General features: G+C 35.9%; 1 protein-coding gene across 3 annotated transcripts in view; it reads right to left on the reverse strand.

The window, feature by feature from the left end:
* Nucleotides 1–23,862, reverse strand: part of EYS (eyes shut homolog) — an 855,823-nt gene that overhangs the window by 453,750 nt on the left and 378,211 nt on the right. For all 3 annotated transcript variants that reach the window (XM_032104713.1, XM_032104714.1, XM_032104715.1), the window contains one exon: nucleotides 8,413–8,672. In XM_032104713.1, the coding sequence (XP_031960604.1) occupies nucleotides 8,413–8,672 (260 nt within the window). The remainder of the gene's footprint in view (nucleotides 1–8,412; nucleotides 8,673–23,862) is intronic.

The raw sequence follows: 23,862 nt of genomic DNA on the forward strand, positions 1-23,862 counted from the left end.
TGTAGGTTTCACAAAAAAACCCCAAAACCAAACCAAACCAAAAATCCCAAAACTAAACAAACCACCAAAAAACCACCAACCCCCCCCCCCCCCCAAAAAAAAAAAAACAGTAAAAGAATTGTCATAATGGGGACAAAAATTCTGTCCTACTGTACAGATTTGAAGTATCTCCCTCAGCACAGGCAGCTTTGTATTCTGAATGGTTTAGTTTGTTATGTGCAAATGGGCCTGAACCAGAGCAACCATCCAAATACATTTCTTAGCTGTAGCATGTGTAATCTGCATCTTAATGCTGCTGAACCTTCATCTATTCCTGCCTGTAGTTTGATTAAGGAAAAAAGAAAGGTAACAGAACTGTAAACTAGTACACCACAGACCAAGTTAAGTACTAGGCCTGGTTGTGTGAGTAGACAGAAGTCACTGACACAAAATATTCAGTAGCTGTTCAATACATGCCATCCAGTGCCACTGAGTAAGGGCAGAAAAGATGATAACATGTTTCTCTAACTCTGGTTTAATTAAGAAATTGGGGGACGTAGTGAATGTAAGAGACTGGGACTCACAGGACTATTTGTAGTCAACTTCTGCATCTGTAATTTCTCATTTATTTGTGATGCTTGGAATTTCTAAAACTAAATTTGATTACTGAGTGGAAGGCTGTGTTGATGGGCAGGGAAAATGGAACTTCACTGAAAAGCACACACTGAAGGTAAACCAATGTAACATTATAAATATACATATAGACATATTTTAGCTTTATAAGGTAATCATGGAAGGGTTGTGAAGATAAAGCAAAACTGAAAAAAAATGTTAACAGTTTTTATACAAAATAGCTTCTTATTTTTTTGTGATATGATAGAATATTTAAGCAAGTATCTTAAAAAAAATACCACAGTTATCAGATTAGAATACATAAAATGGAAAATTGAGGCATTGCTCATTCTACTTTTGCCTGTCATCCTCACTGGTTATGAATGTTTTATGGTCTTTTTGAAGTAAATAGTACAGAAGGGAATATACAAAGCATTATTTAAACACATTTTTTGAATGCAGTAGTACATATTTTTCCAGCCCATAGCAACATATCAATGCCTTGAAAAGACATAAAATAAGCAAACATATTGCAGGCATTATATTTTATCTATTTTTCCTGTGAATGGAAAAAAATAACATTTTCATCACAAAATTTTACTAGCTATCTACTACATTATGAAATGAGCAATCTAAGTATTTACTACGCTATTGTCTTATATCTACTGACCAATTATGTCAGTAGTTTTTTGTTAAAGAAATCATTATATTTTTTTCATAATGACATATACTATTAAAAATTACAGGCAACTACTTAGATGATATTTTGATCCACAATGAAAACTTGTGAACTAATGCAGTGACTTTTTCTAAGGAATTTTTAGCATTTCTAGCAATTTTAAGAGAAGATTTAATGAAAACCTGCTTTCAACTAAAATGTTTATTCAGAAACACACAAATCTTCTTAAAAGGATCCCAAAATATTTCATTCATATTTTCTGCATGTCTGTGTTGTAGTCTATTTAGAATTTATGAAGCTTTTAGAAAGGATGTTTCAATAAAAGCATATGACAGTAAGCCAACTTTAATTCAGACCTTAAATATGTTTTCAGAGTAAATTACAAAAAGAAAGCAGTGCTACATTGTGCACACCTCTTGTACAAACAGAAGAGGTCAAACTTCAAAACAAATACTGCTGTGTTAGGAATAAGGTATTAATGAAATATTTATTTTAGGGATAATCTTGAGCAGTCACCAATTACATTACCTTCAAATTCAGAAGACTAGTTAAAACGCTCATTCCTAAATGGAACTGGTTTAAAAAAGAATTGGTAGTTTATTTATGTAGTGCTGATTGAAGATGAGATACTTCATGAGTCTAACAGATAAGGACTCTTGTATTTTACATGATATCCATACACAATTTAAAGGGCAATTTAATACATTAGGTTATTTTGTATAAGCTACAACTGCTGCCACACATAGCTGTGATGTGTGACACTTAAACTAAAATTTATATGGGGGTGTAATTTTTACAGAAATGCAGAGACATTTCCAAGTTGTTTCATGTGTTGCAAGAGTAAATAAAAAGACAATGAGGGGAACTGCTCTAAAATGTTTAATATGTCAAAAATATTACTGTATAAAAGTATTTTGGAAATCATGACATTACTGGCATGATAACAGGCTTACTACTGTAAAATGGTTTTTATTTGTCAAACATATTTTACTGGTTTTTTATGTCACATTAGAAAAACTGAAGGTGTAAACAGAATTTCACAAGTATTGCTGGTATCCAAATAGGTTTTTTTAAATCAAAGGGATACAGGAATTAGTTTAAAACATTTATTTGTGAATTTATTGAATATGTATAAATATATTTGAGGAAGTATCTCATAAAGGTTAACAATTTTTGTAGTAACATAACATATTCAAGACTTTCAGAAATTAACAGAGATAAAAACATTTGAAAGCTATTACAATTCTTTGTGTTTAAAAATATAGTCTTACTTCACTCTATTTTTAATTGTTCAGATGGCGTGAAAGTAACTTTAATGTTATGAGGTCAAGAAACATCTGGAAAGCTGTTACTTAAGATGAGACAGATGCTATTTTTACTTCTGTTTCTCTGAAATATAGGAAATCCTGTATTTCTCAACTTTATGGGCCTTCCGGGAGCTACAAAGTGATGGAATATGCAGAGTACAGAAGCTAAATATCTGCTGTCACAGTTATGGTAATTTTCTCTTTATTCCCTTGCAGAGAAATACTACAGAATTGACCTCTGCAGGTAACATGATTCTAACAGGATTCTTTTGCCACAAGCCCTCTACTGTTTTGCTCATCAGAACAGTATCATGGATATTTGTCTCCTTACCATGAACTATTTATGAACCAATGTTTGCAAACAGCAGAGATATCATAGCAGCCCCATAATCATTAGTTCAGGTACTTAGGTTGTTCAGCATTACATAAGTAGGTACATAAATCAAAATCAAAGGTGTGTAAAATATTAGGCACTGTAAAAAGGCTATTTCCCTCTGTGAATTATGTATGTGTGTGTCTGAAAAAGAAACTGGCACTGAAGGGCTCAGAAATCTGATGATAGCAAACTTCAATTGAAATAAATTCTGGTTTTCATCAGCTACTTATTATTTCTGCTTGGTATTATAAAGTTTGTACATTATGATAATTTTCACTTAGCCTTGTTTCAGATGTGGGCTGAAACATATTTTGCTTCAATTCAAACTTCTAGCTGTTGATGCCTTTCCGTGCTGGGTCCTAAAGTCCTGGTCACAGTCTTAGATTGTTGCTCCGGCCCCTCTGTAATTTGCTGGCAAAGAGACGGGCAAAGCAAGATGTGTTCCAACCCAAGACTGCGAGTTTCAAGGTCTTTAGGATCCCTTCGTGGTCGCCAGCAACTGATGCCTTTTCCTGGTCTTAAAATCAAGAGGCATACACGGTTAGAAGGGGAAAAGGGATTTTACCTTGGTATTTATTTTAAGGATCCTTAGGTGTACACGTCCAGGTCATATGCATCGAGATGCACCCCGCCGAATCTATCTCTGTGTCCGTGTCTTTCTTCCCCGTCCCCCCCCAACATTGGGTATGACATTATAGGTTTTACTAATTAGCATATCTATCAAAGATTCCCCAATGAGAGGCTCAAGTGAGCCCCCCTCCCCAAGGAACCTTCCCCTGGATGGTTCTATCTTGGTTTACATTATATGTTCTGGAGAGGACCTTGGGGTCTGGGGCACACTGATCCCTAGCTACGAAGCTTCTGTAATGTTTAGTCTCTTAGCTTAACAAACAAGTCCAAGAATGTAGGCAAAAAGCACTAGGAATACAGAAGTTGTAAAAAGGTATAACAGGGGTATAAAAGAAAAGGCAAAAAATCTTCATGGCATCACTGTAAGATGCAATAGAACAAATAAAAATAATCACTAGCATCTAGAACAAAGAGTAGGCGTCATAGAAAAGAGCTATTGAGAATAGACTGATAAAAGAGGTGAAAAAGTCCTGGAAAAAACTGTTTAAAACACGGACTTCAGAAATTACCTTGAAGCATCAAGAAAGTATTGCTTTTAGAAAGAATACATGGATATTTTATGGATATAAAGAAAAAATAGAATGTCTAATTCCAGTAAAAACTGTGTCTGTTGTTTTGCCTTAAGAGATGAGTCCTCTTCATAGATTTCCCTGGAACAATACATGTAAGTTTCCTACACCATAAAACTGATGGTTTTAAACTTAAGTCCCACGCAATTCCTTTTGCATAAACCAGTTTTTAAACTTCTCAGCTTCTACCTTTATATCTTTAAAGCTGCAACGAGCACAAATAAGGTGACAAAACTTTTGTGTACTTGTGTGCTGTAGTGACATGTTGCTGCTCCCTGTTCTTTTTACTCCTCTCTAAAACTGTGTACTTCCCAGAACTATGCAGATTAAAAAAAACCCCAAACAATTAAAAAATCTCTCCAGCAATAACAAAACAGCAAGAGGCAACTGGTAAAGAACTTAGCCTGTCTACCACCTGAAAGATTTATCCTAAGCTGCCTAGATAGTTGGCAGAGTGACATAAATATTTCTATAGCATTAGCCATTTGACTTTGTATGTCTGCTTTTGCGTGAAATGAAGTGCCTCAGAAAATAATACCTCCTTAATGTAATACTGTGGACATCTAGATATGGTCACATTAATCCAGACATTTCCAGGTTTTCTTTCAACAATACATACATTATTCCATTGCTCTAATATCCCTTCTACCATAACTCATTAAAATGTTACAAATGCTGGCCAAATAATCCCTCTTTCTGAAAAGAGTATGTAATGCTTTGATATGAACACTCTCTATATGTATGCAATACATAATGTATAATATGTAGCATGTCCTGATAATTTTTCTATCACAACCTAACATGTATATGGAAGATTGCTTCCATTGTAATAAGGAGGCTGCATAAACATCCTGAGCTCATCCCATCATTACTTGGACTAATGAGGGAAGTTCTACATCTAATTTTACAAAGAGATTCATTTCTACCTTCTAAGAAGCAGGAATTCTAGGAACCATTTGAATTCAACAATCTTGTCCTTCTCTTCCTGTTTTTATGTCAGCAACAACTCTATCTGCCATTCCTACTAGCTTGCCTTGCTGCTATACCTATATCTACTAATAGTTCTCATAAAATAATAAATCATTGTTAAAGTCTTATTAGGAAAGCACTAGGTATTTTCTGGCCCATAGTTTATGGCTGCAAATTATTTTATCTTGTTATTCTCTGCAATATTTATGTGCTGGTAGTTACACAGGTTTCACACTTTGTAAAAACTGTTATCTCCCATTTCATCATTAATTAATTAAACTTGTTTTTCACCAGTCCTAGCCAGAGAGCTGATCTTGCACTCTAGTTGTATGCCATCTCATAGTTTTCCTTGATTTTGAATACATTTTTTCAGTAATTTTTTTTTGTCTTGGAACACAATTGTTATCAGAAAGCTTCACTATTTTTACCAAACTGTCCTATCTTTCTTTTGGGTTGCCTCTACAAAATTAAGAGTTTTGTGCTTGCCATTATCTACAAGAGCATGGTCTAATGCCTATTGCTCTTTGGATCTTTTTCATGTAGACTTTTTGGGAAATTAACGAATAGTGGCCGAGGCTCAGCTACAAATATTTCAACATTATTTAAATTCTGTAGTTTTGCTTACATGTCCTGCCTTGCTCTTCCGTTACACTAAATTTTCATTTCTATTATTAAGATTAATTCTAAGGATGGAATTCTCCAATACTGGAAAAGCATGTTGAAAAATTAGGCAATAAAAATTCTGCTATTTGCCCTAAGTTGTTCATTTCCTCCTGTTTTCTTTGCATTTAGTGTGTAGTATTTAAGGAGATTCAATGCTGGCTATATGATTAACAGCTCAAACCCCCATGTCATCCCATTTGCCTTGCTCAAACTCTTGCTTATCAATTACTGGCAAAGTATTTGAGAGCAGTTTTCTGTACACCTCTTGGGAAACTTGTTCAACGTCAGTGATTCCAAAACTCGTTCTACAGTAGTAATTCCAAAGCATTTGTAATAATGGCCCTCCCTACAACATTCTTGCAACTTTGAATATACCATCATGCAGTTATAGAGATCATAATTTTTTTAACTGTTTAAGCTGCTTGTGTGGACAATTTAAGTCATGGTCAAACACTGTTCCATGATCTATGATATGAGGGCCCAGTTTTGTTACACAAATATTATAATCTATCTCCTTGGAGGAAGAAAACTTCTCCATCTAGGGCAAACAGCTCAAGAGGAAGTTTTACATTAATGGTATTTATAGAATTTTAGAAGTCTTTATAGCAAAATCAGACAACTGTATTTCCCTAATGTACATACGAGAACAAAGATGCACCGTTTTGCTTCATACTACAACTAATCATGACTTCATTATCTTCCTACCAATTTGCTGTGCTAATTACATCCTAACATCTTACATCAACTTTGATTCTGTCCAATTCATATTCTATCAGCTTTTGTCTTCTCTGACCTAGCCCAGCTCCCTTTAGTCAGTGTATATTCTCTTTTCCTTCTAAATATGTACCACCGTCAGTAGTATAACTTATGGTCCTGTTGTACCAGATATGGTGTTCTAGAGGAAGTTGTTAGAATTTGGTAAGCACAGCTACATTTTGTGATTCCTGCTACACCAGACTCAAACTTTCTAATGACTGGACTGTTAGCTACTGGAAAGTTTAATCCACATGCCATTTACTACTAAGTCAAGTGTCTTGGAGTAATCTACCTATGTCAGTGTGATTGCCATTTGTGATCAGCTCTGTAATCCTGACAAGTTTATCAGGAGAAAAAGGGAGGAACATGCAAGACAAAAACAGATAAATAATGGAAAAGAAGACAACAGAGGAATTAGATTTCCTCAAACTTTTTTCAGCTAAAAGTCAGTAATTTTCTGTCTCTCCTTTTTTTGGTAAGAGTCCTGAATAAATGGTTACATTTTTCCTAGCATGAGTGATCAACTCACTTAATGAATTATGCCTTTTACCCCTTCACAATGCTGAATTTTCGACTTTCCAAGATTTGTTAGCAATGTATGTTACTGATTCACATAATTCCCTACTACTTCCCAGAAGATTCCTAGGCGGCAAACTTCAAGAATTCTTAAAAAATCTATCAAAGCTCCCTGAGAATCCTGGCTGCATGCTTTTTTGATTCTTTAGAAACTGTGCACAAAAATGTTTGGAAAAGACAATTTTTTCTGAGGAACGTTAAGAGAAGACTTGAGTTACATATCTCTCTATAGATTATTTCTGAAAATGGTTTCAAAAATCAATATCTTGTGTCAAAAGCTGTTTTTGAAAAACAGCATTTCTTAAAGATGCTTCAGTAAGCAACTTGCATACCTCCCCAGTGATGTTTGGGTTTTTTTACCTTAGCAGCTTTTGGTAACCTTTACCTTAACAGTAAAAAAACCTCAAGGTATTATATACTCCTGATTCCTAGATATTATATCCATATCTTTGTAGTTTAGTAAATTAAAAATAATAGTATTGTCATGTAGCACTTGAAATTAATATATTTGCTATCCCTTGTCCCTAAGACACCCCTACTTTTATAGGCATAACAGTGAAGACTTCAAAATCCTGCTCCAATTCCAGTTTCAGTAGTTGTACTCCCCTGTTACTTAAATTTTCTAAATTTTCCGTGTAGTTGTTAATTAGTTAATGTATTCTTCTATTCCTACATGGAAGTGCATAGCAATGTTCTGTACAGTTGAACTGTTGCTCCGTTCCACCTTAGTAGTTCCTGTACGTTGAGGGAGAGATTGTGTCTTTTAAGCCATAGCCCCAGGAAGCTGTCAGCACCTGTTGTGATTTGGCTTATTGTGCAAACGGGGAACAACCCACTATATATTACTTCCCTGATGCGCTAGGCCTTCCTGACAGCTCGGCAGGAAAAGAAACCATTTCCAGCTTGCTCCAGCTTTTGTACTTTCAGCAGTTTGCATATATTTTTTTCTAAATCTGCCTGTTTTGTCAATTTAGTTTGTCTCTGCTGGCCAGGTGCACGTCTATCTCTATGTCATTGTAACAAATGACTCAGAAATACTAATTCTGAGTGCTGAATCTAAACCACCATAGATTTAATAAGTATTATCATATAAGAAATTAATAATAGGTAAACTGACAGCTATCTTTCCAGTCTTTTAACACAACTGATAGACCTGCTGCAATTCATGATGGTTTTATGTTCTTTGAAACATATTCTGTTCTACTTACATTAAAGGTAGCAATAAATTCAACATATATTTGTAACTTTTCTGCAGCACAACAGAAAATGGAAGAAATTAATTATTCCATTTCTCACCTGTTTTGCAAATGCACATTGGATTTCCATCTACTTGTGCCAAGCAGGTTGAATTGTTTATACATGGATTGTAAGGCAGCTCACAGGGACTGAAGCGCTGGTGGCAGAAGTCACCAGTATAAAATGGAGGACAAATGCATACAAACTGCCCCGGCTTCACAGATTCAAAACAGGTGGCTCCATTCAAGCATGGTTCAGATTCACATTCATTTATATCTTCACTGCAGTCTGGCCCTGTCCACCCTGCTGTACATGTGCATCTGGAGGGGGGAAAAAAAGAAAAAGAGCACTGATGTGGCAGAATAAAAATTAACAACTTAGCCCAATCACTTCCAATCATTTCTATTTAAAAAAATAAAAGAAAATTTAAAACCAAAATCAATATTATTTTTCTGTGAATAACTTTTCTTTTCCTGGTAATTGTATAAGAATGCATTATGAATAAAAGTTATATTCAGTTTCTTCTCCCACAATTTATTTGAGCAAAAGCAAAAATTCAAGTCCCAGTATCACTTGGAGAACCATCCGGTTTAAGAAATGCAGACAGAATTGTGTTTGGACTTTTTTTTAAGATGAAACAACAACACAAATTATCAAATATGAAAAGTAAGTTTTCTAAATGTTAGGGATTAGAAGGACATCTTTTCATATATCTGAAACTAGTAAGTACTTCAACGTTTGGGATGAAATGCATCAGGTAGCATATCCAGTACACTTAAGAAAGCAGGTAGGAGGCATGAAGGATCCTAAATTCATTGTGTTCTTTCTCTTTTTTGTAAGCTTTTGTGAAGATCTGTTAGAGATAACACAAAAGACAAAACTTCAACCAAAATCTAAATTACATCTGATTGTAAAGAACCTATCTTCATGAATTAGACAATCTATTTTTATTCACAATATAAATATGAGGTTCTGTAAATTCAAAGAAAACAATTTGTTAATGATTTCAAAGTTTGCAGAGCCAAATTTCTTCACTAGCTGCAAGAAAAGAGGCCTCTATGTACTTTAAAAGTCATACATTCCTGTTACTTTTACTGAAAATAAAATTGAATTCAATTTTATTTTTGCAACTATTTGGCAGGACAAGAGACAATATGAAAGATGAACTATAACAGCTCTTGTCCACTTTGATAAAGATTGATTTCAGGTATTAAACCATTCAAATATATCTTCATAGTTATAGTTTGGTAAGAGGAATTGTTCTTAAATAAGAAACAGGTCGTGTAATGCAGAATTTGTTATGTCGTTCTGTTCTGTAAGGCACCGGTATTGCTTGCCACATGAATCGAGGGAAATTTTGCCCCTTAAAAAACCAGTCTTTTCTTTCAAATTTTTAGTGTTCTGTGTTATTTATTTGTGGAATACAATTTCCATGTAACATGAAATGGAATGCATATTACAAAGGAACTTTCTAATTTTAAAGGCCTGAGTATTTTAGCATTATGGATTCAAAGAATCAGTTTACTGTATTTTTCTCATGTTAAAAACTAATAGCTATTACTATCAAAAAACATTCAGACATTCTGAAAATAACTGACAAAAATCACATTTCAGGCCTCATCAGTTATGATACTCAAAACATACTTTTGGAAGTACGGTTAAAAATAAATTTGTTTTGTTATTCTGTGCTTATGCACAACAAACACACCTGCTTTTTCTATACATGGCAGAATCCATTTATTGTCTAGAATCAACATCCACTGAATAACACTGCCCCCTCTAATCAGTGCTTTACTAAGTTTTCTCTTAAGTAGTCAATATATAAAAGCATCAGACTCTTACAAATTAAGCATCTCCAAATGTCTCACACTGAAATAGTAGAAGACTCTGACCCTACAGATCAGAACATAGATGTTAATTGTTTTACAGCTGCTCATTTTTTTTTCTTGACTTTTTTTTATGAAGCTCGGAATAAATTACTAGTGATGCACTACTACAAATTGGTATGTAGTAATTGGCTATGCTCCGTTTTTAGCTTAGAAAGCTCATTAAATGGAGAGCCTTTCACTTTGTATTAGGAGAACATGGTTGAGTTCTGACCTGCTTCGACTTTATGGACATAACTGAGGTGCAAAAGAGCAAACATTAAACATGTTTCATTCCCTTTTTTTCCCCTAATGAATTTCATAACTGCCTTTGAGTTATCAAAACTATTCTGTATGACTACAGGGAGCATTAGGTCACTAAAACACAGCAGCTATCTACACTACGCAACTAGCCACTCCTACCCTGGCTTCATGCCACCTACCAGCTGAGATGCAAGAGTCAATATTAACACAAATGAGACAATTAATAACAGATTTTTGTACTCCTTTCTGGATTATTAAAAACAGTTACTGGAGTCCTCATTAAATGTGAAAAAAAAAATACATAGAAGTGTCTATCCTGAGGCCTCGCTTTAAGAATCAAGACAAAATCTTGTCTTAATGAGAACTGTTATTTCAACAAGGTAAGGAGGTGTTAAGACTATTAAAAGTACATAATAAATTAAGCTACTATAGCTGGTATTCTTGGAAACTATCTGATCAAAAGGAAAAAATGTAAACGGACTTTTTCAAAATGACTAATTTTTTTTCACTCCATTAGAAAAATCAAGATAATTCCTAAAATTCTCAGGTAAAAAAAAAAAAAAAGACTCTATATGCTTTTAAGAGACCATATAAGGATAAGATAGTCAATGTTGAACTTCTTCCCATTGTTCTATCAACTTACCTACAAAAATATTTTCTTCCAATAACCAAATCCAAATATTCTCATTGATATTAGAAAACTGAATCATGACTCTTATGTAGACTATTCCTTTTCATAATATAAGCCCCACATACTGCTTTGTGACGTGTAGAACTACTCCAACACATTTAAGTCAGCTTCCATAAGTATTATTTATTTACTTTCCATACACCTCTCCATAAATTGAAAAGCTTTCTTTACAAACACAAACAAAAGGAGAGGACAATGAAAATACACTAATTGTATTCATGGTTTTGTATTTTATCGCCCATTTTAACATTAAAGTCAAAATTAAAAATTGCAAGATATAGTCATGAATTGTATCCAGAAAAGTAATGTTGATAAGTTCCTCTGTCTCTGTGTGATGAGTTAAGTATTAAATTATTTGGTTCTTACCTTCTTGAAAACTGCCCTTCTACTCCTCACATTACAGTGATATATATAGGTATCACCTGTCTTATATTCTACCTTAAGATTTTAAGGAATTAAATAACAGGAAAGAGTCTTAAGAATACCTGAATTGTTGATTTTTAAAAAAAGTTTCTCAGGTTAATCTAGACTCCCCAGCTCAAAACAGGTACAACTAGGTTTTTCTCAGGTCTGTTTCCAGCCTGGTTTTGAGTATCTCAAAATATGGAGGCTTGCACAACCTCTCTGGGCAATCTATTCCAGCACCTGACCAACCCCACATTAAAAAAAAAAGAGTATTTTTTTATTTTCATGTGGAATTTCATGTAGTTTACCTTCTGCCCGCTACATCTTTTCCTGTCACTGGATACCCCTGAGAAGAGTCTGCCTCCATTTTTCTCACTCCCTTTTATCAATTATTTGCACACATTTGCAAGAGCTTCACTGAGTGAAAACCGTTTTTTCAGCATGCTTACTTGAGAGGCAGTCTCTCCTGAATCTTAAAGAGTTCTAAAGTGGCTGTCTATCAACTAGAAAATCCTGTTGGTGGGTTTGTTCCAACTAAGCTCAGCTAGAAGCTCTGGAAAAATACCAAAGCTTAACAAAAGCACATGGTGTGACTCTTGGGAATGGTCCTGTGCAGGGACAGGAGTTGGACATGATGATCCTTGGGGGTCCCTTCCAATTCAGCATATTTTGTGATAAGCAATAATGTAGATGAATATTCCAGAGCAGAATAAATTTCAGAAGAAGCCACTTTTTGCTTTTAGAGCTCTTCCTTCGCAGCAGAAAAATACAAGAAACTGGTCTTTTTAGTCCTCTGTATGAAAAACATTTCAGAAAACATCAGTTAGAGCACTTACCTTTGCCACAGATACAGGTGGTTTTGCAGAAAAAATTGCCATATTTAAGAAGCAGCAGAACTGCTTTTTCCTCAGTGGTTCAGTCAAAGCAACAGGAATCCTAAACTGAACCCTCAGCTACAGTGTGCCCATCATTCAACTGCTTCTCTTCTTGATGAGAAATGGCAAGACATGCAGTGAAGTTTAGGTCAGCCTGTTAGCCATACAATACATGCAACAATGGGCCATTGTACAGTAAGGATTTATGTTGTTTAGTGCATTCAGTCAAATCAACTAACAGCCTGAGAAACTACAGTACTCAGTGACAAATTCATTCCTTGTAAGCTGGAGGCTATTGGATCTTCTGAAGTAGTGAAATGAGAGCTTGTTTTCAATACATACACAGCTTGAAATTTAGGGCACCAACACACACCACAAAGCTCCAAGGACATACACTTCCAGTCACTGCAAAGGCTTCAAATACTCATGTTTCTATCTCTTTCCTCCTATAAACATATTTTTTTCTTTCATACCCGGAAAGTTTAACATGTTCGTTGTTCCACAGACAGTTACCTGACCCGTTTCACCATCTTCGACCTGCAAAAGCTGTCATGATTTTATCTCAGAAATTCTTCTGGTGCTTCTAGTTCTCTGCTCTCATATGCCACCCCTACATGGTCTCCTCAAATTTTCACCTATGGCTGTCTTCCTCTCCCCTAAATTTATTTGAGCCTGCCTTTACTATCATTGCCATTATTCATTCCTTACTTTATTCCTAGAGCTCTCCATTTGTAACCAATCAAATGTGACACCAATTAACTAACTAGAAAAAGCATTAGCCTGGGCTGCAGTGCTTATGCCCTGATGGATTTAACAATCTTGAGAGATTTGGAACAGCATATGAGTAGTCAGGACTCTGAATTTTAGGAGAGGAAACGTTTAGCCAATTAGCAGTTTAGATTAGATTTCAGTCCCATTTCAGTCCATGGGATCCCCTAGGAAACTGCTTTCAGGGAAAAGGGACCTCAACAAAGCTGGCAGCTCTTTTAAGACATTTATTTTAGAGCACAGAAGTTCTTGATTTCCCCACATAGGAAATCAGGTAAAGAAGGCAGAAGACCAGCACGGCTTAGTAAGTATCTCGTGGGTAAACTGAAGTGGAAGAAGGAAATGCACATGCAATGAACAAAGGACATTTATCCTGGGAAGAATACAGGATATTGTCTGGATATGTATGAGTGGCATTAGGAAAGCTAAGGCCCATTTGGAGCTTAATTTGGCAAGAGCCAGAGTAAGAAGGGATTTACAGGTATGTTGTCCACAAAAGTAAGATTAAAGAAAATGTACCTCTGCAATAAATAAGACAGGAGAACTGGCAACAACCAACAGAGAGAAGACTGAGATATTCAACTTTTTTTTTGCCTCAGTTTTCACTGTTAATCTTGCTTCCCACATCTCTGAAGCTCGTGTTAGGTACTGGGGAAATTAAGTCCTTCCTGTCCTAGGAGAAGGTCAGGTTTGAGGAACCTGAATATACCTAAGTCCATGGAACTCCATGAGATGCACCCCAGGGGCCTGATGGGATTGGCTGATGTAGCTTTTCAGCCAGTCTCAACCATAGATGAGAAATGATGGCAGTAAGCAAGTATCTAGTGTGTGGAAGAAGAAAAATATCGTGCATTTTTTAAAAAGGTAAAAAGGAGAACTGTAGGACCTACTGACTAGTCAGCCTCACCTCTGTGCTAGGGAAGACCAAATGGAGATCAGTAACAAGTGGGGTCCCTCAGGGTCTATATGGGGACCAATACTATTTAGCATCTTCATCAATGACATAGACAGTGGGATTGAGTGCACTCAGCAAATTTGCAGGTGATTCCAAGCTGAGTGCTGCAGCTGATTCATTGAAGGGAAGGGATGCCATCCAGAGGGACTTTGGCAGGGTTGAGAAGTGGGTCCATGTAAACCTCATGAAGATCAACAAGTTCATGTACAAGGCCTTATTCCTGGATTAATACAATCACCAGCATCAATATAGACTGGGGGATGAATGGATTGAGACCAGACCTATTGAAAAGGTGGTGGTGGATGAAAAATTGGATGTGAGCCAGCAATGCGCACTTGGACCACAGAAGGACACCTGTATCCTGGGCTGCATAAAAGGTAGCTAAGTTGAGGGAGGTGATTTTGCCCCTCTACAGTGCTCTTGTGGAACCTTCCTAGAGTACTGCACTGAGCTCTGGGCTTCCCAATACAACACAGACATGGACCAGTTGGAGCAAGTCCAGAAGATGGTCATAAAAATGCCTATAGGCTGAGGGAGTTGTAGTTGTTCAGCCTAGAGAAGAGAGGTTCTGAAAAGACTTAAATGGGTTTTTCAATATTTAAAGGGAGCTTATAGAAAAGACAGAGATAGTTTTTACCAGGATCTGTAGTGACAGGACAAGGGAAGAGTTTTAAACTGAAAGAAGGTAGATTCAGGTTTGAGATAAGAAAGAAATTTTTTACAATGAGGGTGGTAAGACATTGGAGCAGGTTGCCCAGAGAAGTTCTGGATGTACCATTCTTGGAAACGTTCCAAATTTGGGTTGAGCAGGGCTTTGAGCAACTTTATCAAGTTAAGGATCTCCCTGCCCCATGGCAGATGGGTGAGTTGGACTAGGTGGTCTCTAAAGGGCCCCTTCAACCCAAACCATTCTAGGACTCTGTGATTCTATGACTTTTGCCACTACTTGGATAAGGGCCCCAGCTGGGTGCTGACCCGACAGTTTGGGGGCTTATCCTGAGCTGGGTGTCAGTTTAACCCCTGTGCTAAGGCCCAGTGATAGCTGCATCCTCTGCTCCAGCTTCAGCTCTGGTAATAGTCCCTCTAGGAAGGGCTGATGCCTCTGGTTCCTTCCTGCTCTCACTGCCTGAAAAACCATAGCCCTTTGTGTTGGGGGGGAGGTTTGGGGCCACGGTGCAGAAAGAAAGAAGCGGGCTGTGACAGGGAAATAGCCAAAACTGAGGATGAAACTAGCTGCTAAATCTGTTCTGTATTACAAAAGTAATATTATTTTTTATTGTAGTCTTTTGTTGTTGTTGTCTTTAATTGAGACATATATAGTAATCTTTATGAATAACAGTGATGGGGTAGAATTTCTAAATGATTGAGGCAAATTCATAAGGATAATCATGACAGGGACTAAAATTCCTATTTCTTTAATTGCTGTAGTTAAGAACGCAGGAGCAATTAGCTCCTGAAATAAAAATGCTGTGTTATAAACCTGCTTATTCATTGACCTTTTTTGAGGTGTGCCAGAAAACTTTTGATTACCATGAATAACAGGAAGATCTTTTCCACACCAGTGCTTTTTACTTCATGCTCCTGAACTGAATCATACAGTTCAGCTCAGGGATACAACCAATCCCCAAGGTCCCCCTGACTGTTGTAAGGAGTGCTCTCCACTGTGAAAGCACTGCAGTATTGGAGCATAGGGGACCATATTTTTTTTTAGGATTGGTATGTCTTGTTGCCCGAGAAACTCTTAAGTTATTAACTCTTAAGTTAAAATTAAATTCTTTATTAACTCAAGTAAAAATAATAGATTTCATTATAGTTTATATAAATTCCATCAATGATGGCATGTCAGGAGGTGAGGTATAAGACTTTCAGCTTTGCTTTTGAGAACTAATAGGACATCATTATTACAATTAATTTTGATTGGACTTGAGGATCTTAAAGGTCCTTTCCAACCTAAAGTGATTCTATGATTACAATATCATCCTTCATTATTACAATTACTACAAGAGTTATCAACAATTTTTTGTAAACTAAGTTACCAGCTTGAGCACAGAGACTGAACTATCCTCTCATCTTCTCAGTTTGATGCAAGAAAGTGCTATTAAACTATCACAGCTTTGGTTAGTCAATAAGGAAGTTCAGTTCCTTGGGCTGTCAATCTGACCATGGGAAGTGTGCTGGTTTGGCCAAATTTAGAAATATATCCTCTGAGAGAAGGCAGGCCACCACCTCTCCCCCACCAGGTTGGGGGAAAAAAAAATTTTCCTCGAAGGAAAGAGATAAAAACTATTTATTTAACAAATACACGGGAAAAGGAAGATAATGCTAAATAATAAAATCTTTCACTGTGGAGGAAAAACCTGGGAAAGTGTTAGAGGCCTCCCTTTGGTCTCCTCGGGCTTGGCCCAAGGCCAGGCCCTCTGTGCTCGGTGGGAAGTCCTCCCAATGTGCTCTGATGTTGAAGCAGTCCAGCAGAAAAGGGAGAAAATCTGAAATTCCAGGGAAGGAAAAAAAGTTCAACTCTCAGTCTCTCTCCAGAGAAAGAACCTGAAAAAAAACTGGCCAAAAGCTGACTGGAAAACAGCAAGCCCGGGTGCTTCCTCGCTCTCCTGCTGCAGTTGAAAAAAAAAGGTCTCTATCTCTGTGTGACCTTGAACAAGCTGCAAACTGCTTTGAAGAAGTTTTGCTCGTTTTCCTCCCCCCTCTCAGGCTCAGTTTAAAGGCATAGAAAGGCACAAAATTAATTCCTGGGCATAGGGCAGCAGTATGGGATACACATCATAAAGTCACCCCAAGACAGGAAGTTTCTTTAGTAGTGAAATAAGCAATAGCTTGGTTTGATTTCAGTGATGAAGTTCAGGGCAGAAAAAGATTAAACAAAGGAAAAAATAGCTAAAGAAGTTCATCCATTATCATGTGGTTTTGATTCCTCAATACACTAATGTCTGCCATGACCAAGTGATAAATATCTGTCCAAACTCTGTACAGCAAGAGAATGGCCACACAGGAAGAAATATCTCATTTTACCCTCTCACCTCTCTCCAAAGGATTAATCAGTAAGTAAGCAAAGACCAATTTGTCCATCACAGAGTAAATTGGTAGGTAAACACATTGACAGGTGACTGCACAAATTACACTCAAAAGAAAGTCCACCTGCCTTTATCAGCTCTTAGAATGAGGCTAGGAAGCTAAAATTAAGGAAAACACAATTGCTATCTTTGTCATACACACACATACCATTTTTAAATTTAACCAGGATGTAGATACTGGCTTATGGGAAGTATATACACCACCTGCGGTCTACAAGTTGAATCTGAAGTGGTGGCTGAGAAAGCATATATAAAGTACTTGGGGAATGATACCAGGTAATAGCAGACATGCACCCCAAACTGGAGAAAAATTATTTGGGAGGTATATTGCTGGGAAAAGAGATAAAAAGATTAAGTTTCTGCTATTTTAATAGTGTTTAACTGTGTCTTTTGCATGTTTGATGCAAACAGGAAACCTTCAGAGGGCTTACGTAGTTTTCATTCCCTTCCAGTTCACTTGCTTCAGACTTTTAATCATTGTTCTTTTTCTCATTTTTAAGATATACTTTCTTTGTTCTGTATACTTTACTCCCATAATTCTCTGCTCATATTCTTCCCTTTGGTAACAGTATCTAAAATTTATTCCTGATATTCTGTGTATTCAGGAACATTACACTACAAAAAACCCCAAACAAACATATTTTAGAGGAACAGATAGAGAAAGCTGTATTTGTTTGTTTTCCATATATTTCTTCCTTAATCCTCTATTTGAAGCTATGAGTTCACACAATCACAGGGTAACATTCAGTTCAATGAGACAGCAAGCTGTATTTCAGCTTTTACTTTGAGCTCTGTTTCAGCTGCAATGCACACATATCTGTTTCAGGGAACAGAATTTTACATCCTACAAAGGGTATTTATACTTTCAACTCCCAAATTTTTAATGCTGCTGTTTACTTTTTTCCATTTTCCTGAACCACAATATAAGATACATCTTATGTCAGGCTGGATGCAAATTTCGGACTACTGGACCCCAGAGATGAGGTACACACTCATTTTTGTTTTGGATAAAACTATTTCCTTATTTACGTCAATAAGAATAACAGCAATTCATCCTATCTCTAAGGCCAAATAAAATTATATTGTTTTCTGTTCCAGTCAGTAAACATTAAAATAATTAAAAATCACTAGTAAAACTGTCTCATTAAAAGGAATGTTTGCGCTTTAAAAGCACAAGTACTGAATTCTTTGAATACCTTTAATTAAGAAAGACAATAAAATAAGTAAAAACTGTAATAAGTAAAACTGAAGATTATTGCTGTCATATGGCAGGATCACTTGGGCCATATGGCTTGGAACCAGAAAATAAAACATGGTTTGGTATCAACAGTCTTGTTCATAGACCATGACCATGGGGAAAGCTGTTGCTGAAGTTCCTTCCCATCAGTCTTGCCTCCCTAAATTCCTATTTTAGATGCAGCAGAATTTCAATAAAATACAAAAAGAAATACTCCTATGTTTTGGGAGCATTTTTTTTACTCCTGCTTTACAGTTTTGGTTATTATCTAAGGTGCTAGAAAAACGTTTACCATGTTTAAGTTTTTTAAAACAAATTGTAACAATATTTAAAAACACTGAATCATCCCTTAAAATTTAGGAACTCCCATCTCCCAAACTTCCCAAGACATAGAAAAAGGGTATCATAGTCATATGAAAACCTTGGAATGCAGCTTAGCAAATTATCACAGAACACAAGGTGAAGAGAAAGAAAGGTCTGTTTAAATTTGTGTTCTGTGTGTCAAACGATTTTCTGAGTAGTAGCATTAATTTCTTGAATTACTGCAGATTCCCACAGAGAATGTATATGCATTTTGGCATGTGAAGCTGCTCTTTTGAGTAACATCCTCTATTAACTAAACCCACATTAGACTTTCTTCTGTTCCTGACAAAACACAAAGGGAAGAGAACATAAATTCCTTTTTATCTCACCATCTCTTGTCACTAACATCAGGAGTTGCATTCTTTGCCTATGTGCCCTTCATCCCTCACTTGAACAACAATCAGTACAGCAGCAGCAAGGTAACTCAAGATTTCACCATGCAATCTGAGAGAAAATATGTATTTTGCAGCCTTTTTAACAGGCATCATCTCTCCAAAGATTTGTCAAGAGAAAATCCTTAATTTGTGAAAACAGAGCATCAGTGAATCAATGCTACGATCAACAGTAAGTAAATGATCTGCCTCCAGTACCTTAGGTGGTACTGATTGCCTTTGGTAGAGAAAAAAAGAAGTGTTATTTCATTGTTTCAAGAATCAGAGGGAATCAGTTGTCATGTGGTTTCCAAGAATTACAGCAAGTTAATCTGTTAGACTCAGATGTTGAATAGTTGAATAAATCAGTAATCTGGATGACTCCCTATCTTTCGAGGATTTTGAATAAAAGGCTTCCATCTCCCAAGTTGCCTGTTTGCTTGTGCTCCTCTCTCTTAATGTAATGCTGGTCTTTGATGACAGCTGGGTTTATTGCTGCACCTGTGGAAACTGGTACCTTGAGCATTATTTCCCCTTGGAAATCTCTTCCTCTGTGCAAGATTTCAGCTTAAAGAGCCTAGTTGTTATGGAAAGCAGCTCAATGCCTTTTCTCGGTTTTTATTGCTCTGATATTTTCTGAGAGTTACAGGTAACTCTTACATATTTTAGTATTGATTTTGAGACAAGTCCTCTTTGACCTGAGAAAACTGAAAGGAAGAAAAATGCTGCACTGAAAAAGCAGAAGCTATCGCCTGAATGCAGGTAACAGCCCCTCCAGGGGAAACATTTGTTAAATTTGGGAAGTTTAGCAATGCAGCACTGTCAATTGACCTCAAAGCTCTTCACCCCATATACAGAGATGGCACTGATTACAGAAAAGAAAAATGAACTCTTTGGGTAGAGTGCTCACAGTGGAAGGGACTTTTACTCTGCAGGAGTAAAGGAGATCTTTCCAGGTCTGTTCCTTCCACCACAGGCAATCAAAATAGGCCAAATAAAGGTAATTAAAATTGCAATCTTTATTAACAATAATTAGCATGGCGACATGAAGTGCTAGATAGCATGCTCCAACTCTGAAATTTTATGAAGCGCAAACAATACAAATCTAGCCCTGAAGATAGATTACCTTGACATTTGGAGAATTTGACATAAGAAACAATTGAACATAATACACACCAATTCAGAAGTCTGTGCAAATGACCTCTGCATAATGATTTGAATGGATGAGCAAAGAATTATTTGTCTCCCTCATATTTCAGACTGTTTTTGAACTCTGCAAGTCATTTAAGCAAGTTTATCAGTTTTGCAGGGCGGTGGGGAGGGTGTTTCCAATATTGTATGGAAAATTTTTCAGAATTGTTGATTGATTTTTACTTTGGGTCTACTCAAGCTCCAAGGAAGAGAATCACAGAAGAAACTGTGTGTCTATGGCTCAGGCTGACAACAAAGCACTATCTGATTCAAGAATAGAGGCAAGGGAATAAGAGAATGTATTTGAACAAATGGACTAATGTATTTTTTTTTTTTATTCCAAACATAGAAGACATTGAATTATTTATGCCTAGAATCAATTAGATGCCTATAAAAAACTGATAACCAAGGGTAGATATAGGATTTAGTATGGCAGAATATATCAGATGATCATGACATCACTTAACCATATAGTATTTATGTTTATATATTTGAAGAGAACTATTGAAACATTTTCAACACTCAGAAGCAGTCATGCTAACTTCAACATTATAAATTCAGATTTTCAAAGGAGCCTATAAAAAATAAAACATTTGGAAAGGCTAGAGTGTGTCATAATTAATAGTGGCAATCTAGAAAATACTTTAGAAATAGATTAAGAAGCAGAGATGTCTCTGTTTTCACATTTGTTATTAGAATAAGAGAAAGAAAAAAAAAGGATTTGAACAAACTGACCATCATTAATATGCCAAATTGTAATCTCTTACCATTCACCTAATAGTGACAGAGGCAGTAACATTTCATCTTTCAAGACTAAATTTACCGAAGATAACCTAACACAGATCTTGATTAGGTTAGCCTAAGAATAATTATATAAATAAACCCTTAAAATTTTTTTTCAAGGAATGTTTAAATTTCCAAATATGTAAATAGGAAAAAAACCAAAATTAAGCATCTTCGAGTCAGACAGTATTTCTCAGTGTTATAAACAGACAAGCAAACAAACAAATATATCTGCACTGCTCAAATGCTGCAATCACACATGCAGTAGCTATTTCTCTACTGCAGATTTTGTTAGAAAACCAAATTTGATTTGTCATGTCCTGCCAAACAACATTTCAAAAAATAGCTCTGTCCTTATAAAGATTATTGTTCTGATATAAGCTATAAAAGCAAACAACAAAAATTATTTTCAGTTGATCTGCAAGAGTCAGTTATGTCTTTATCTTCCTTTGATATCTACTGTAATAAAAACAATCCAACTTTCTTCTATGGGTGTCTCACTGAGTTATTTCAGTAGAGCAAACCTATGAAAATTTTATGACTGTCCCTTCCAGATAGGGAATGAACAAGTCCAAGAGACATACATATAACAATGCTTATGGATGCTCACAGAGAGCTGTGATTTTTGTATTTGTGGTCCCTTTTCTCCACCTGTGACCTTCAAAGATAAAGGCTCCCTTTTATAACTCTGATGGATTTTTTTTATATATCCAAACTGGCATTTGGTAGAAGAAAATGTGATGGTTACTGCATTAATCTGCTTGCTATTGCTGAAGAGTGAGCACTGGTTTATAGAGGAGCTCTAACAATGTACAATCTGTAATTGCAGTCCAAATAAACTTCTATAATGCTTCTATTGATCTAACAGAGCACACACAGTTTAAATCCCAAACAAATCCAAAAAGACTATTAATTAAAATTTTGTTACCTATAGAAACTAGTGATGGGGAAGCCAATGTTGATTTTCTAATTGTGTATAGTTTACTTATACTAGAACCATTTAATGTATAACTTGTATATGTGTACATATATTTCATATTGTAGTGTCATATATAAGCAATTATTTCAAAGATGCAACTGTTTTAACTGAATAACTCATACTTTTTCAAACTTGTTTTTTCTAAATATACAATAATGCCCTTCTCCAAAACCAGTTTTGTAGCTCCTATCCCATTCTAATTTTTTTTAAAGAAATTATGTTATGCTATGAAAATAATTCTCTACTTCAAAAGGAAATACCTCATAATTGAAGATGAAACCTTGCTATTGTTTTAGCTGTGAAGTTATTTCAAGACAAAATAAACACATGTAACATCTTAACATTTAAACTGACACAATTAATTTACAAAAATTTTGACCTTTGATCACTTTAGAATTACTTTAAGAACATAGGTAAAAGAAACAATATCTATGAAACCAATGAAATCTCTTCCAAGAAGTGAAACATTGATTTTACTAATGACCTTTCAAATCAAAGGAAAAGGTACTGTTTTTATAGTAATGAGAATGGGATCTACACCCTGTCTTTTTATGTGCAACTCTTTATTACTGATTCTCCGTGGTTCAAAAGGATATAATGTCAGCAGCAATGCCCATAATCCTAGAAAAATTTTGTTCCTTTGTGCATGTATTACGCACTGCTGTTGCATGAAATATCTAATCTGTAGCTAACAAAGACAGATGGTTTTACCATTGATTTCTAATGAGCCATTTTTAAAGTGTCAACAGCATTTTTGTTTCTTTGCTTGTTTAAACTTCCCATTTTATTAAGGTTCTCCAAATTAAAAATGTGAATGTTCTTTTAGTGAGTGGTTAAATGAAGGGCAAAAGAACAAGCAGGAATGAGTCTATTATGAATCATCTACAACAGAAGCATTATAATATTAGGACTAGAAATAATGCGTCAGTGAAATCTGTCTTGAAAACTGTTTTCAGGCATTCTTTTTGTGCATTGTCTATCTTATTTCAATCCATTCTACTTTTGATTCTCACCATCCCACACATCATCACATCCCACCACATCCCACCCAAAAATACTTTGTAGTGGCAGCATTTTTGTTATTGAACAGAACTGTAGCTACAAAAGACAAGCCACTGAATTTCAGTTTTAATATCATTGCTATGTAACATGATGAGGGGATGAATTATGTTGAATATGGTCTTTGTGTCCAGCAATTCAGCGAGTTTTGTCTATGAAGATGCTATGGTAGTGTCTGAAGTCTTGCTAAGGTCAAGAGAAAGAGCATCCACAGTCCTCTCATTAGCTGTCAAGCTAGTCATCTCATTGAATGCTATCATCAGGAATGCTTTCCCCTTTGTGAAACCATGCTCCTGGGCACCTTCTTTTCCATCATGTGTGTGGAAACAGTTTAAAGGGTTATTCATTCCTTCACCTTCCCTGGGACCGGGGTAAGGCTAACTGGTCCACAGCTGCCCAGATCCTCCTTCTTTCCTTTCTTGAAAGTAGCAGCCACATTCTTCATTCCTAGCCTTCTTTTTTTCTGCCTTTTCCCATTCTGTTCTCTGACATATTTCCATTTACTGTCCTTTTTCCAATACTTAGGAACCTCTTCTTGTCAGCAAGACCTTTTCGAGATAATCAAGAGTGGCATCAGAGGGACTTGAGCCATTTCCTTCAGGACTCATGATATCTCCT

Source organism: Corvus moneduloides, chromosome 3, assembly GCF_009650955.1.
Source record: "Corvus moneduloides isolate bCorMon1 chromosome 3, bCorMon1.pri, whole genome shotgun sequence".
In the NCBI taxonomy this organism is placed as follows: domain Eukaryota; kingdom Metazoa; phylum Chordata; class Aves; order Passeriformes; family Corvidae; genus Corvus; species Corvus moneduloides.